Source organism: Carassius auratus, chromosome 5, assembly GCF_003368295.1.
Source record: "Carassius auratus strain Wakin chromosome 5, ASM336829v1, whole genome shotgun sequence".
Classification (NCBI taxonomy): Eukaryota; Metazoa; Chordata; class Actinopteri; order Cypriniformes; family Cyprinidae; genus Carassius; species Carassius auratus.
Window position 1 is genome coordinate 11,644,157 of NC_039247.1, and position 15,662 is coordinate 11,659,818.

At 38.4% G+C, this 15,662-nt stretch overlaps 1 protein-coding gene across 3 annotated transcripts; it reads right to left on the minus strand.

Annotated features, from left to right (window-relative positions):
- Positions 1 to 698: 698 nt before the first annotated feature.
- Positions 699 to 8,066, minus strand: LOC113075622 (uncharacterized). 3 transcript variants are annotated; one of them, XM_026248304.1, is made up of 13 exons: positions 7,503 to 8,061; positions 5,352 to 5,378; positions 4,847 to 5,056; positions 4,482 to 4,559; positions 4,220 to 4,402; positions 3,845 to 3,973; positions 3,280 to 3,492; positions 3,034 to 3,111; positions 2,773 to 2,955; positions 2,440 to 2,562; positions 1,449 to 1,667; positions 1,291 to 1,368; positions 699 to 1,107 (listed from the first exon to the last, which is right to left on the minus strand). In XM_026248304.1, the coding sequence occupies exons 2-13, from the start codon at positions 5,356 to 5,358 to the stop codon at positions 947 to 949; spliced, it is 1,662 nt and encodes a 553-aa protein (XP_026104089.1). In that variant the 5' UTR covers positions 5,359 to 5,378; positions 7,503 to 8,061; the 3' UTR covers positions 699 to 946. The 3 variants fall into 3 exon arrangements, with proteins under 3 accessions (XP_026104089.1, XP_026104103.1, XP_026104096.1); XM_026248318.1 differs by having other exon boundaries at positions 947 to 1,107; positions 4,226 to 4,402; positions 7,503 to 8,066; XM_026248311.1 differs by having other exon boundaries at positions 947 to 1,107; positions 3,280 to 3,489; positions 7,503 to 8,062.
- Positions 8,067 to 15,662: the final 7,596 nt, after the last annotated feature.

Genomic DNA, 15,662 nt, shown 5'->3' on the forward strand with positions numbered 1-15,662 from the left:
ATACGAGAAATTCAGTAGCTTTATTTATCTGATGAAAGTTGACGTATGAGATGAAATATTCAAATGTTTTTTTTTTTATAAAAATAAATATTGTGTCACTAATATAGAAGTTGTGTTTACCAGTCACACCACAGAATTAAGATAAATAACTACATGTATATATTTGCATGCATATGTTTTATTTAGTCAAAAACATTTTGATATTTTATTAGGATTCATCATCATTTTATACAAGTCACCATCTCTTATCACAATGAAGGAATTAATACCACCTCAGAATTAAGAACATAAAAATGAGAACATAAAAGTACCAGAACCAAGCAAAAAAAAGAAGAAGAAGAAAAAAAAACCATGCATATTGTCAAAGGTAAAACCTTTGGCCCCTGGACCACAAAACCAGTCTTAAGTCTCTGGGGTATATTTTTAGAAATAGCCAAAAAAAAAAAGAAACAAATTCTGGATCAAACTTATCGATTTTTCTTTTATGCCAAAAATCATTAGGATATTAACTAAAGATCATGTTCCATGAAGATATTTTGTACATTTCCTACCATAAATATATCAAAACTTTATTTTTGATTAGTAATATGCATTGCTAAGAACTTCATTTGGACAACTTTAAAGGTGATTTTCTCAATATTTTGATTTTTTTGCACCATCAGATCCAGATTCCAGATTTTCAAATAGTTGTATCTTGGCAAAACATTATCCGATCCTACAAACCATACATCAACAGAAAGCTTATTTATTCAGCTTTCAGATAAATCTCAATTTCGAAAAAATGTACACTTAAGACTGGTTTTGTGGTCAGGGTCACATATATTCAGATGATTGACTTTCTGTTAACATACAATTAATATCTTTGATCATTAAAAATATTTATATATAGATTGATAAAACGCATGAGACTGTATAACTGACTGAATAATTTTTCTTGTTCAACAGTTCACCTCCCAGCAGGTTTGACGTTATCCTGGAAGTAGCCAGGGTTAGTGATGTTGCCAGTAGGTTTGTAAAAGGCCACAGTGATGAATTTGCCCTTTCCATCTGATGCCAGGCCAACCCCGACCTGCTCTGTAGACCCCCAGATCATCTGGGTGAAGTTACCTGTGCACATGTTACATTTTCAGTTAGGGTTTGTGATAAGACTTTGATTGTACTTTGATTGTATTGACTTTGATATGTACATATGTAAAACATTTCTTACATATGCGCTTAATATTTCCTATTTTATTTAATAGATTTAACTGTTTTAACTCTTTAACTGATATGAGTGCAAAATTAGTCTACCAGTTCCCTTCTGAAAGCCAGGTGCTGCAAAGTTGTACTTCTTATTTTCCTTGTACCATGATTCAGCAACCTCTTTTCCTGCAGTTCAAAAAGAATCAGTTTTAAGTTATAATATAGTGTTCTACAGTTCCTTAAATAATAATTAATAACCAATTTACCTGTGGGAGGCACCATGGTGGATGTCCATTTGTATGACATAGTCTCTCCATAACCTTTGCTGCTGCTATTTAGGGTGTTAATGCTAATCAGGTGTGCTGCCCAATCCTGAGCCTCTTTACTGAGGATGGGGCACAGTGACAGAGGCCGTGCTCCATGTTGCCGTCTGTAATTATTTTGTGCTTCAAGAAGAGACTGACGAAACTGGGACAAGTTCTCACCTTCATCACAGGAAAAGAAAGAGTTGTAAATCCTGAAGAGGCACGTCGGTGGAATGCTTCACTTTTAACATACTTTCAAATCATTTTGTGCACATACTGCCTATACATCAAATGGTGCTGTTTCCAAAAAGTAGTCTTTTTGGGAGATGAACTTCTCAAACTAATTACTAGTAACTACTACACTAATTAAAGTGCCCCTATTATGCCATTTCATTATGCCATCTTGAGTAAATAACATCATTTGGAGCCAGAGTCTGTGCAGTAGTGTCATGAGGTGGAGCCTGTCTATGGGTGGAGCCGCGGTATCAAACTCTTGCCCAAACTGCCCCAGACCCAATCAACCGTAACGACACACCCCGTTTTTATAGCATCAAATTACTAGCATGATAACAATTACCTTTAATGACCAAAACCATCTTTCGACCATCCATCCAAATTTTATTGGAAGTGTAATTACTTTTTTCATTTTGACCCACGTCCCATTCATGGAGAGGGTGGGGTTTATGACCTGTACTGCAGCCAGCCACCAGGTGGCCATCAAATTCACTTTTCAGCAAGTGTATACACTTTAAAAATGGCATAATAGGGGCACTTTAAAATCACTAAAATTATCTGAATAAGGAATTAAAATGTCTTTAAAAAAAAAAAAATTATTCTGCCATTATGTTGATGTTAAATGGGTGCAAATGCATCATAATGCTGATTTATCAAAGCGTGTTTTTTTCTAACATGGTCGAAATAAGCTTTCATGGTCTCAGTTTTGAGTGCTCACCTTCTAAACTGCTGCTCTGTGGACACTGACTCTTACGTGTTGCTGGTCCAGAACTGTGAGATGATGAGGGCAATTGGTTTGACATGATGCTGAGAGCAGAAAGTGCTTGTCCAACACTGTCAGCTGAACATCAAATAAAAATGTATAAAACTGTGAATATTGTATATTGTACAGTAAGTGTCTTATTATATATATATATATATATATATATATATATATATATATATGTGTGTGTGTGTGTGTGTGTGTGTGTGTGTGTGTGTGTTTATATATGGTCACACTTTCAGTTTAATCAGTATTATATCCATGCACACGTAGTCATACCAGACTCACCAGATGGGGTGGATTTGAAGTCTGCTTTGGAGCCTGCTGGCAGAACATTTCTTTCAAAATATCCAGCATTGCTGATATTTCCTCCTGGGAGGTACTGACCCACAACAAAAGTTGTTTTCCCATCAGTGGCCAGTCCAACCCCCACCTCTTTAGTGTCTTTCCACACCACCTGTGTGAAGTGACCTGGAGAAACCGACAGGTGTCAGACTAGAGACTAGAGCCAATGTCTAACCACCATTGAGTGTTTACAGATGGATTCACCTGTTTTGGAGGTGAAGCCAGGCCTGCTGAAGTTGTAGTCTCTAATTTCACTGTACCAGCTTTCCACTGCCTCACGTCCTGTGTAAATGACAAACATGCAATGTTAAAAAAAATGCAGACAAGATCATGTGTTGATCCCCAAGATCTGGAATTTATGTAAAGACTTTACATCTAAGATGCCTGGCTAAAAGTGAGCAAGTGAAACATAAGCAATTGTTACAGATATAATCGCTACTAAACTCTGACCTGTGAGTTTTTTGCCAGCTGAGCTCCAAGAGTAATACACATTCTCTCCATACTCCCCACTACTATGCACGAGTTTCCTGATTGACAGCAGGTGTTCGGCCCACTCCTGTGAGGAGCGGCACAGGTTTTTGTTTATGGTGAGGGGAGGGGCTCCATGCTGTCTGCGATACGCATTGTGAGTCTGCAGGAATTCAGCCTCAAAGCTGCTATCTGCTACAGACAAACATAAAGAGTTATTTGATGTGCACAAAGCACATCCCATGCTGACTGAAAGAATAAAGACAATTCTCAATTATTTGTTTTTCTTTTAAATGTATCGGGGCACACATGCTCCATTTCAGAGGCCATAAAGCATCAGTCCAAAGAATGGACTATCATATTTTATTTGCATTAAGCCTAGACAGATACTTGTGATGAATGGTGAGTTTTTAAACACAGTCCAAGTTTGCATTTGAATAAACAAGATGACCCAACCTGAAAAAGTGCTGAAAGAAATACATTTAATGTCCATTTATTTATTATAATAAAGTATTTACATGAAACAAATAACATTAACTCAATTTACCCTTTAAGCTGCTTCCCACATGATGTCCTCCTTGGCCCCGAGGTGCTGATATTTCAGTACCACGAGGCACTGAAGGTGCTTGCTTCGAATGAATGCCTGATGCACCATGCACTTGTTCCACTTTGTCAGCTGAATGTTGCCAGATACAGCATATAAAATTTTTTCCTATACTATAATGCTCAACACCTCTTTTACAATACAATCTTTTACAATATTCACTATTCCATATCTTCAATTAGAACTACTCTCTATCATTTTTCTTAATAATTTAGTAATGATTTGCTTAAAAATAATCATAAGAAAGTTGAATAAAAACATCTGAAAAGGAAAAAAAAAGTATATATATATATATATTCCACTAGAAAGTTTACTCACTTGTACCAGTGGACTTTGAGTCTACTTTGGTGCCCGCCGGTAGGACATTTTTTTCAAAATAACCTGCAGTATTGACGTTTCCAGCTGGGAGGTACTGACCCACAACAAAAGTTGTTTTCCCATCAGTGGCCAGTCCAACCCCCACCTCATCAGTGTCTTTCCACACCACCTGTGTGAAGTGACCTGGAGAAACCGACAGGAGTCAGTGATGTAAAAGTGACTAGTGCAACATTTAGCCCAGAGTGTTTTCCGGTGCATTAACCTGTTTTGGAGGAAAACCCAGGCCTGCTGAAATTGTAATCTTTAATTTCACTGTACCAGCTTTCCACTGCCTCGCGTCCTGTAGAAAGTGGAGACATAAGGTATGTTATTGTTTCTAAAAGAAATGAGTTGACAGTGTGCAATACAAATGACGTTTATAAGAACACAAATGCTTCATATCTCCAGTTTAATGTCTTGAAGTTGCAAAGTTCTGACACTCTGCATAATGCCTGCAAGGCTTCTAATTCTAATGTATTCAACTCTGACCAGAGCGGTCTAACTGGATTTGACTGTCCCTGATCAAATAACTGATATAGCGTTTATCCATGATTTGCCTCTTCTGTTGTTTTCGAGCTGAAAGCTAACCTGTGAGTTTTTTGGTAGCTGAACTGTAAGCATAATACAGATTTTCTCCGTAGTCCTTGTTGCTGTGTTCGAGGCTCCTGATTGACAGCAGATGCTCCGCCCATGCCTGTGCAGAGCGGCACAGGTTTTTGTTTATGGTGAGGGGCGGGGCTCCATGCTGTCTGCGGTACGCATTGTGACTCTGTAGGAACTCGGCCTCAAAGCTGCTGCCTGGAACAAGAGAGCAGAGTTTAACAATGTGCTGGAATAAAAGCAAATCAAGTGATATTTTGTATAAAGGTTTATTTCAACTACTCTTACTCGTAAGATGCTAGATAGTATTCATCATTAGCTTTGAATGAGTTGGGATTGATTAAATGTTAAAACTAATACTTCATTTAAAACTGGATAAATGGTACTAAAATATTAATAACAAAATAAACACATACATAACTAAAAAGAAAAGCCAAGTGAGAACTAATGGGAAAAATAGATCTGAGATTGAAAAAAAATAGTCTAGACTCACCCGCCATGCATAAGGCTATGTGACAGACTGCAAAATAAAGACACCAACATGGCAGTTACATAAACCACAGTGATAATTTTCAAACGGTTAAACACGTCAAAACAGAATATCTGGGCCACTCCCAGTGCATCTGTTGGAATGAGAGCAATGGAGAAGATACTGAAATGGTAGTGTGTTGCTCTTCTAAAATACTGAGAAATCCATTTAATTCAAATTATCCATATAAACAAGGAAGGGTTACCAAACTCTGTAAAATGTTTTACCTTTATTTCTTAAACAGTATGTTAGCATTTCTGAAGGTATACAATTATTAACCTCAGATGACCACAGACTTATTTGGAATGACCATATCAGATTTCCACTTCATTGCAGTACACTAGTCTGTACCTAGAATTCAAACAAGATGTGATTCCTTTCTTGTATATTCACTCCGGACTTCTATGCTAATGCCTAGATCATGCTCCCATCTGACTTTAGATTCAGTTCTAGTTCAGGTGGGGGTTTATTTGTCATAAGGGCATTAGGGCTGTGCAAAAAATCTAATGCGATTTTCATGTGCATCTTGTCAGTAAAGGCACTCCTGTGATTAGTACCTAGTATATCTCCAGCAAGTTCGTTCAGATCAGGATTGCCAGGTTTTTAAAAAAATACCTGCCCAATTACTTCTCAAAACTAGCCCAATCGTGTTTCGTTCCGGGCGATAAAATATATATATTTTTTGGTGGGGTTCCCTTGGTAAAATTAGCATTTTAGGGGCTAAATATCACGTTATTTGTATTGGGGTCGCTTCGACCCACGGACATGAAAAACAACCGCAGACTTGGCAAAACTGGTTGGCCTTTACTACACAGAGCTGTAGTTCACTGACAATCTACACAAAATCAATTTCAAAATCAGAGGCGATTCTTTTCTCGATTTTGAAAGCGATTTTGTGTAGCTTGTCGGTGGACTATGGCTCTGTGTAGTAAATGCCGCTCCACCTGAACCAGTGTTGCCAAGTCCGCGGTTGATGTTTTTTTGTCATGACTGCTTCAACACTAACTGTGGTTACTGAAACCACGCCTTCTTTCGTTGTGTGAACATTTGGGCTGCATTACGCAAATATTTCAACATAGTGACATAGACATGTGGGGGCGAGTCTGAATGAGCAGTTTTAGAGGGGTGTGGCAGAGTCTTACAGGTATCAACTTTTGTTTTATTAGCAATCACTTTAGTTACTATTTTAATCTGTATTAAGAAGTGAGTACATTGTAAAGGGTCTTTACCTTTTCTATAAATAGCTGAAATGATTACATTAGAAAATGTATTTGGGAAGCATTTATCCTCTCTGAATTGGTCCAAAACATCCACGAAAAATGGTGTAAGCAAATCTCTAAATTTCTTATAGAATTCAAGGGGTAAGCCATCCTCCCCTGGTGGTTATCTAAGTTAAATCTATTCTCTTAAGATATAGGTCGACAGAGGAGACAAAAGCTTACATTTGGTTAAGATCTTCATTCACTTTGGATGTGCAAAGTGCTTAATAAAATTCTTTAAAAACATTGTTTAAATCTGTAGGGTTATTGGAAATGTTGTTACTAATATCTATAGAACTGCTGTGGTTGCACAGTCAGTCAATGAAAGAGCAAAAATGTTACTTTTGCAAGACCTTTTATTCTTTTGATATTAAACTTCTTGTAGGACAGGAACACTAAACTGCAGGATACGATATGGGCTGTAATTTGCATATAGTCATACGATATTAAAATGAAGTTAACTAAACCCCTACAAGCCCCGCTTAACTTGCCTTAAAGTAATGAACTTGTTTGTATTTGTCTGTCTTAATTATGTTTTTAAATCTGGTTTGTTTTTTAGAGAGAAACAGGTTTGATGGCATACCATTACAGTGAATTTGCATAGTTTGAAGACGGGCAGAAAAGCATTACTGTAACATACACAGTTTGAGACAAAAATGTTCTCTTCAATTCAAATAACATAAATGTTGTATGAATAAAAGCTAGATGTTCTTTTCATCTACTGTGCTTAAAGCATCAGCGGTGCACTTTTGGATACATGGATTTTTAATTAGTGTCATATGTAAAAAATAAAAAAACATTAGGCAACATTATACAGTTAGTTTTACTAGCAATCATACTTAAAATGCATACATACCTGTCCTGTAGTCTCCTTGAAGCAGGATTTGTTTGTCTATGGACACTGACTGTATTTCTCTTCCTCTCCTTCCCTGTACCTTGCTGACAAACTGAGAAATCTATGTACTGTATAGCCGGTATCTGTCAAGTGATTGAACGCCCTCCAGGAAAGAGCACTCTGACGACACTACACACAGGCCCACATTTTTTCAGGTTTACTGAATTACACACACATACAGCACACACATGAACTCTCATCATCATTATCACAGACTAATTTGAATTCTGTTAAGAACAGGAGAACAAAGTTCTGACTTGTTCAATCATGTGACGTTTAGTTTCTTCAGCTCATGTTTACTCCTGCCATTTTTTCTCTTTCAGTGTTGTCCTTACACTTGCATGTTGCGATAGCACTTCCTCTCTTGTGTTTGTTTCCACAGACTTTTTTTTTGTTCCGTTTGTCACCCACATTGAGTATTCATAATGCACACCACAATTTCTCAATCAGATACAGGTAATTTTGTTTCAAATGAGTGGTTTTGAATGGTTTTAGAAAGGTCACAAACATGTAAAAACCATTAAAAAATACCACAGACCTTATGTGTCTGAGCTGTGGTGCAGTGGGATATGCTCAATACAATATAATATGAAAGTACTATGTTAATTTCTTTAGCACTTTAGATGTTTGACAAAATAAATTGTTTTTAAGGTTGTTTATTTCCTTTTCAATTTATATCTTGTAGATAGGTTGCTTCATGTATCTCTGAGGAGTTTCCACAGTTCTTTTATGGATTTAGGCATATTAATTGCACAACCCAGGGTTATTGGAAAAACTTGACACTACCAACATTTTGGCAAAACAAAAACATTTTTTACCTGTTTTTTTTTTCACAGTTCACTGCAGTTTTCAGCTGTAAACACCAACAACATAGTAATATTTCAAATATACTTCATTGTATGAGGCAGATTATCAATTAATGAACACTGACTTCTGTGTGGTTCCTTGCTCAACACAAATAAGACACTAGTGTAATAAAATAAATGTTATTAAAAAAAGATAGATAAGAGTAATCGACAACTACAAAATTAATACCATTAATGAAAAATAAAGTGCATACAATGCAAGTGATTCAGTTGGGTGTTGCTATGGCAGAGTTACGTTATCTTATGAAAAGTTAAACTGAAACTAATCAGGTGAAGAACATTTTATGCCTTAAATAAGTGAAAGATTATTTTTTCCTAACTAATTAGCTATATAGTGATTAGTTTCTATCAGAGTGGGGTAATAAAAGTTGTTTTTTTGGTAAAAAACAACTAGGCTAAGCGCCTGTAACAGTGGAATTAATAACAGTGTAGTTGTAGAGGATAGTCCCACATGTGTACCAATAAATTTGAAGACAAAAAGACAAAATTTGCGCACTTGTAGATGTTTTGCTTTCCCACACAACACAACAGTTTCTTCTTTTCGATTCCTTCAATGCAGGTGCATGAATCCTATCCTGTGACTTCAAATTGACTGATACACATGTGGGACTATCCTCTACAACTACAAATTCCACTGTTGCAGGTGCTCAGTTGTTTTGCACCAAAAATACCTTCAAATACCTTCACCAAGTGAATCGGTGGGTTTTTGTTAAATGTGAGCCAAAATCATCACAATTACACGAACAAAGACTTAATCTACTTCAGTCTGTGTGCACTGTATTTATTTAATACACAAGTTTCACAATTTGAGTTGAATTACTGAAATAAATGAACTTCTAACTTATTGAGATGCACCTGTCTTGACACCTATCACCTGCGGTCTGTTTAAATTCCCATTCTTCAGTGTCTCTTCCATCGCATTGCTGCTTGCAATTAACTCCCTCCTCCAACCCCAACTCCACCAACTGAACCAGTAACACGATCTAACTTGTTTTTTCTTACAGTCTCTTCATTGGAAGCAGTCGCTCACATTTTGTTTACAACTCACATAATTGTGAATTGTAATTATATGCTTATAATTCTGTTCTCATGGCACTGACAGAGACTTGGATCAAACCTGAAGATACTGCCACCCCTGCAGCCCTCTCCACTAATTTCACTTTTTCCCACACTCCTTGTATCACTGGGAGGGGTGGAGGTACGGGTCTGCTTGTATCCAAAGAATGGAAATTTGATCTTCAGCCATCACCTACAGGTACTGGTTCATTTGAATCGCATGCCATTACTGTAACCCACCCTGTTAAAATCCACTTTGTGGTCATTTATCGTCCCCCAGGTCAACTGGGAAACTTCTTGGAGGAGTTGGATGTGCTGCTATCAAACTTTCCTGAAGATGGTACTCCTCTGGTACTGCTTGGTGACTTCAACATCCACCTAGATAAACCCCAGGCTGCTGACCTCAAAACTCTGCTCACCTCATTTGATCTCAAGCTAGTGTCTACTACAGCGACTCACAAATCAGGCAACCAACTGGACCTCATCTACACGCGCTGTTGCTCTGTGGACACCTCTTCAGTTGCTCCACTGCACACCTCTGACCACTTCCTCATTACTGCTAACCTAGCACACTCCAACGCAGGTCACCTTTCGACGGAACCTACACTCGCTCTCTCCATCTCGCCTATCTGCTGTGGTTTCATCCTCACTTCCTCCACTCTCTCCGTTTTCTGTTCTGGACACGAACAGTGCCACGGACACTCTTTGCTCCCCTTTAACATATTGCTTGGACAACTTTTGCCCACTGTTGTCTAGACCAGCACGCACTGCCCCATCTGCCCCCTGGCTGTCCGAGGTTCTCCGTGAACATCGCTCTAAACTCAGGGCTGCAGAGAGGAAATGGCAGAAATCAAAAAACTCTACTGACCTCAGTGTGTCTCAATCTCTCCTCTCTTCCTTCTCTGCAAATGTCTTCACTGCTAAAACATCCTACTACCACAACAAAATTAACAGCTGCAGTGATGCTCGGACACTCTTCAAGACTTTCTCTTCTCTTCTTAATCTGCCGCCTCCACTTCCTCCATCGACTCTTACAGCGGATGACTTTGCAGTTTTCTTCACAAATAAGACAAGATCCATCAGTGACCAATTCTCCACAGCGCAGACTGAGGACAACTTCACAATGAACAACGCACACTCTTTATCCTCCTTCTCCCCACTCTCAGAGATGGATGTCTCCAAAATTCTCCTGTCCAATCATCCTACTACTTGTCCACTTGATCCCATCCCCACTCACCTCCTTCAAGCGATCTCTTCTTTAGTCATACCTTCGCTTACTCACATTATCAACTCCTCTCTTCACTGGAACATTTCCCTTAGCATTCAAGCAGGCTCGTGTGATCCCACTGCTCAAGAAACCATCTCTAAATCCAGCGCTTCTTGAAAACTACAGACCGGTATCCCTTCTTCCATTCATTGCAAAGACACTTGAGCGAGCTGTGTTCAACCAGCTTTCTATGTTCCTTGGACAGAACAACCTCCTGGACAGCAACCAATCTGGCTTCAAAAGTGGCCACTCAACTGAGACTGCTCTGCTCTCTGTTACTGAAGCCCTGCGACAAGCAAGAGCAGCTTCAAAATCCTCGGTACTCATCTTACTGGACCTGTCTGCTGCTTTTGACACTGTAAATCACCAGATTCTCCTGTCCACCCTCAGAAAGATGGGCATCTCTGGAACTGCTCTCCTGTGGGTTAAGTCCTACCTCTCTGACAGATCCTTCAGTGTGTCTTGGAGGGGTGATGTTTCAAAGTCACACCACTTTGCTGCTCACATTTCGGCCTGTCTGAGTGACATTTCTAGCTGGATGAATGACCATCACCTTCAGCTTAACCTTACGAAGACAGAACTACTGGTGGTTCCAGCTAACCCATTGATTCATCACAACTTTTCTATACAGCTGGGCTCGTCAACCATAACTCCTTCGAGGACAGCCAGAAACCTAGGAGTTGTGATGGATCATCAGTTAAGCTTCACTGACCACATTGCTACAACGACCCGGTCCTGCAGGTTTGCCTTATACAACATTAGGAAGATTAGACCCTTCCTGTCAGGGCAAGCAACCCAACTTCTTGTCCAAGCTCTTGTTCTCTCCAGACTGGACTATCCAGAATGCAGCAGCGAGGGTTGTCTTCAATGAGCCAAAAAAAACTCACGTTACTCCTCTCCTCATCAGGTTACACTGGCTACCAGTAGCCGCTCGCATCAAATTTTTCGCCTGCACTTAACCAACTAACACCAGCACTTTTCCTTTTCTTGTCTTTTCATTTAAAAAAAAAACCTGGCTATGCGTTCTATACTAGACTTACTGAGACTTGTCATGGCACTTGTATACTGTTGTTGTTCTCTTGTTGACCTGACTGCTTCTATTGTTCTCATTTGTAAGTCGCTTTGGATAAAAGCGTCTGCTAAATGATTAAATGTAAATGTAAATGTAAATGTTCTGTACCCCAGGGGGGTTTGTCTTGCTGCTCTCCCCGCTCTGTCCAAGCATGGTTGCATGGACAGGCGTATGGAGTGTTGCCCTGAACATAACCATACCGCCAACACTAACTATGCATTATAATTGTCATAAATATAATTGACAGAAGTGGTCCTGATTGAAATATATTCATTCATTCATTAAAAAAATGCGGGAAGTATTTTGTTAGAGCTAATCCAGCTGAACATTATGCAAGTTATCATTGTTGAATTTGTTTATTAAGTCAAGTCAAGTCAAGTCAAGTCAAAGAACTTTATTAATCCCAGGGGGGAAATTGCTTTCCATGTTACAATTGCTCTCAAAAAAAAAAAAAAAAAAAAAACAAGAATATATATATAAATTAATAATAATTATATAAGTTATATATATTGCACACTAATCTAGTATTCATAAATAAGCAATAATAATAATAATAAATTGTATTGCACATGAAAATCCCTTATTGCACATAAATTGAAATTTGCATTGCACAAGAGAAATTGAACATCCATTGCTCATAAATGTCCAAGCACTTATAGAGAGGAGTTATACAGCCTAATGGCCACAGGTATAAAGGATCTTCTGAAGCGTTCAGTGGAACACTTGACAGTGATCAGTCTCTGGCTGAATGTGCTCCACTGATGGGCCAGCACACTATGTAGTGGGTGAGAAGTATTGTCCATGATTGAATTAAGTTTTGACAGCACCCTTCTGTCAGCCACAACATGAACAGGGTCCAGCTCCATGTCAAGTATAGAGCCAGCCCTCCTAATTAATTTGTTCAGTTTATTTCTGTCCGCCACCTTCATACTAATTCCCCAAAAGACTACAGCATAGAAAAGGACACTAGACACCACAGACTCATAAAACATCCACAGCATAGTGTTGCAGACGTTAAAAGACTTGAGCCTCCTCAGAAAATACAGCCTGCTCTAACTTTTCTTGAAGAGTGCTGTTAAAGTACAAAAAAGTTAATAAATTCCGCAGAAAAATGCAGGGTGATTAGAAGCTTTCAAGTTAAATAATTTTGAATAGTTTGGAGTGGTATTGGTTATAATCTTGTTCTCCTCCTCCCTCCTTTTCTGTTTGACAGTAGCGTGCATTGCATTATGGTGTTAATGTGAAATCTAAGCAAAGGAAAATAGTTCTCTTTTTTTATGTGTAAATACTGAAGACTGTCTAAAGTGGAACTATGTTTCTTTGTTCTGCTGCATAATGCATAAGAGCAAAGCAAAGAAATTGCATAAGCTCTCCTCATTTTATGTTTTGGTTCAGGTGATCTGATCAATTAAATGCCAAATGTTTTTTTCTGACAAACAAACCAGACAAGAGAGTTAATTAACGTTGGTGGACTTGACTTGAAAAATCATGTGTATAGACGTCATTCAACTGATGTCAAACAAGATACCTTCTGATGTTCATTCATGTTTATTTCGTGCTATGACTAGTAAAGAGGAAGAGATTATCTTTTTATGTGGAGCTTGAACTGAGGTGCTACAGCGATCTGTCACGACAGCCACAAAACAGTATTTGTTGTTTGAATTAATTTATTACCAGAAGTAACCTGCTCTGTCTTGTCTGTCGGTGCAGTGTCAGTGTCTTCTTTGCTCTGCGATGTATTTTTTACTGCGTTTGAACATAATAATGTGTGGCCTGAGAGCGGCACGGCTTGTCGGACATGCATCATGAAAATTGACCCTTTACATGATGCAAAGGGTCAATTGCATCATGAAATACCACTTTCTTAGTTTCAAGTGCTTCATCCTCCTTGGCCAAACCATTTTAGAGTGACTCTTTTTATCTTTAAAGGGGGGGTGAAATGCTATTTCATGCATACTGAGTTTTTTACACTGTAAAAGAGTTGGATTCCCATGCTAAACAACTCCTTCCGGTTTGTCACAAGTTTTGTAAAGTTTTTTTCGAGTATGGCTCTGTGTGACGTTAGATGGAGCGGAATTTCCTTATATGGGTGCTAGGGCACGTCTGCCGGAAGAGCGCGCGCTCCCGTATAGCAGAGCACTGAGAGGCTGAGCACAGCCTGATCAGAGCGAGAGTGTCGCGAAATGTCACAAAAGAAGAGTGTTTTTGGTTGCCAGGGCAAGACAACCCTGCACAAATTACCAAAAAAAAAACAGCATTAAGGGACCAGTGGGTGGAGTTTATTTTTACAGAGCATCAACGGAGTTGTGCAAGTGTTTTTGTTTGTTCCCTGCATTTCGAAGATGCTTGTTTTACAAACAAGGCCCAGTTTGACGACGGATTTGCGTATCGTTTATTTCTTAAGGATGATGCATTCCCAACGAAAAAGGGTCACGATCGTGTGTTGGAACCGCAGGCGTTGAGTAAAACTGCTTCAAATATCTCTGCCTCCTTTTTAGTGCGTCCCCTCCCATACCGGAGACCCGGGTTCGAGCCCCGCTCGGAGCGAGTCGTTGCTGCTGCTGCTCTCGTTCAGTTTCAGCCTCGGGATCTGATTCTGGATCATAAATATACGTTGAATCTGACTGTTAGCCATGGTTTGTTTTGGTTGGTGTTTTCCTCACGGTGTCACAGCTTCCAAACGCTCTCAACGCAAAAGCCTACTGGCGCTCGTGATTCTTTAGCTCCGCCCACACGTCACGCCTCCAGTCGGTTGTGTTTTTCCGGGAAAAATCGGTACAGACTATCTTTCTCTTATGAATATAATAAAACTAAAGACTTTTTGGAGTTATGAAGGATGCAGTACTACTCTATAGGTACTCAAGATTAACAGGATATTGAGTGAAAATTAGCATTTCACCCCCCCTTTAATGTATTTATTGCTACTTTTTTTATTATAAATGATTAAAGATTAAATTATTAAAGATTTAATTATAAATTGTTATACATGATTTTATTACAAATTATAAATAATTGATTTATTCAAATTAGTTTATAATTATGACTATCCATTTTATACATTCATCCCAAAGTTCATAATCATAACAGGAATTGTTGAGGTGAATACATTTGTTGACAGAACCTTTATCTGAGTTTGTTGATGTATATTTGCGTCCTTTAGTGGTTAATATTAGATTGAATTTACAAAACACAAGCTACTTTATAAATCTTTTATTGTCGGTACAAATACCTTAATGACCAAATACCTATTTAGTTTTCTTTGGATGTGGTTAGCTTATGTACAACCATCCCACATGAACAGGTTTGGAGACTTTGAGGTTTTATTTAGATCGTAGTGAAGACAGGAACTCTCCAAATCCAGTATTGTTATATATGGCAAGATTGATTCTTACTAAAAATTATTTTCTGTATGAAAATGATTGCTATTATAAACACAAGGTATTGCAATGGGTTCTTCTTTCACACTGGATTTAGCAATACTTACGATGGGGTTTTTTGAGGAAACCACCTCTCCAGTAAACTTCTGTTTTATCAGAGATATTTCGACATCATTTTTATAGTTTTCAAGGGCTCACAGGAGAAACTACAAACTTTTTATGTATGTATATGAATAGTTTTTGTGGTTTTATTAAATGCAATATGTAGTGTAATGATGGGGAGTTTCCATTTCTTGATGCATCATTTTTGAAAGTTGATCAAATCTTAATGGTATATCATAAACCGACTGATAGAAAGTCTATTAGATGCTTCAGAAAGCCATGTTGGATCAAAGCCTAGATCATTTTTGGGGCACCTGAGACACCTGCACTTTTCTTTGTTTTTCAGACCTATTCTAGCAGTCAGCATCAAGTGCCATATAT

Bases quoted from the DNA above. Each gene is read 5' to 3' on its own strand.
- LOC113075622 (XM_026248304.1), bottom strand. The intron at 4,560-4,846 runs GTTAGCTTTCAG...CACTTTCTACAG, and splicing joins AGCTACCAAAAAACTCACAG to GACGCGAGGCAGTGGAAAGC. The intron at 3,112-3,279 runs GTCAGAGTTTAG...TCATTTACACAG, and splicing joins AGCTGGCAAAAAACTCACAG to GACGTGAGGCAGTGGAAAGC.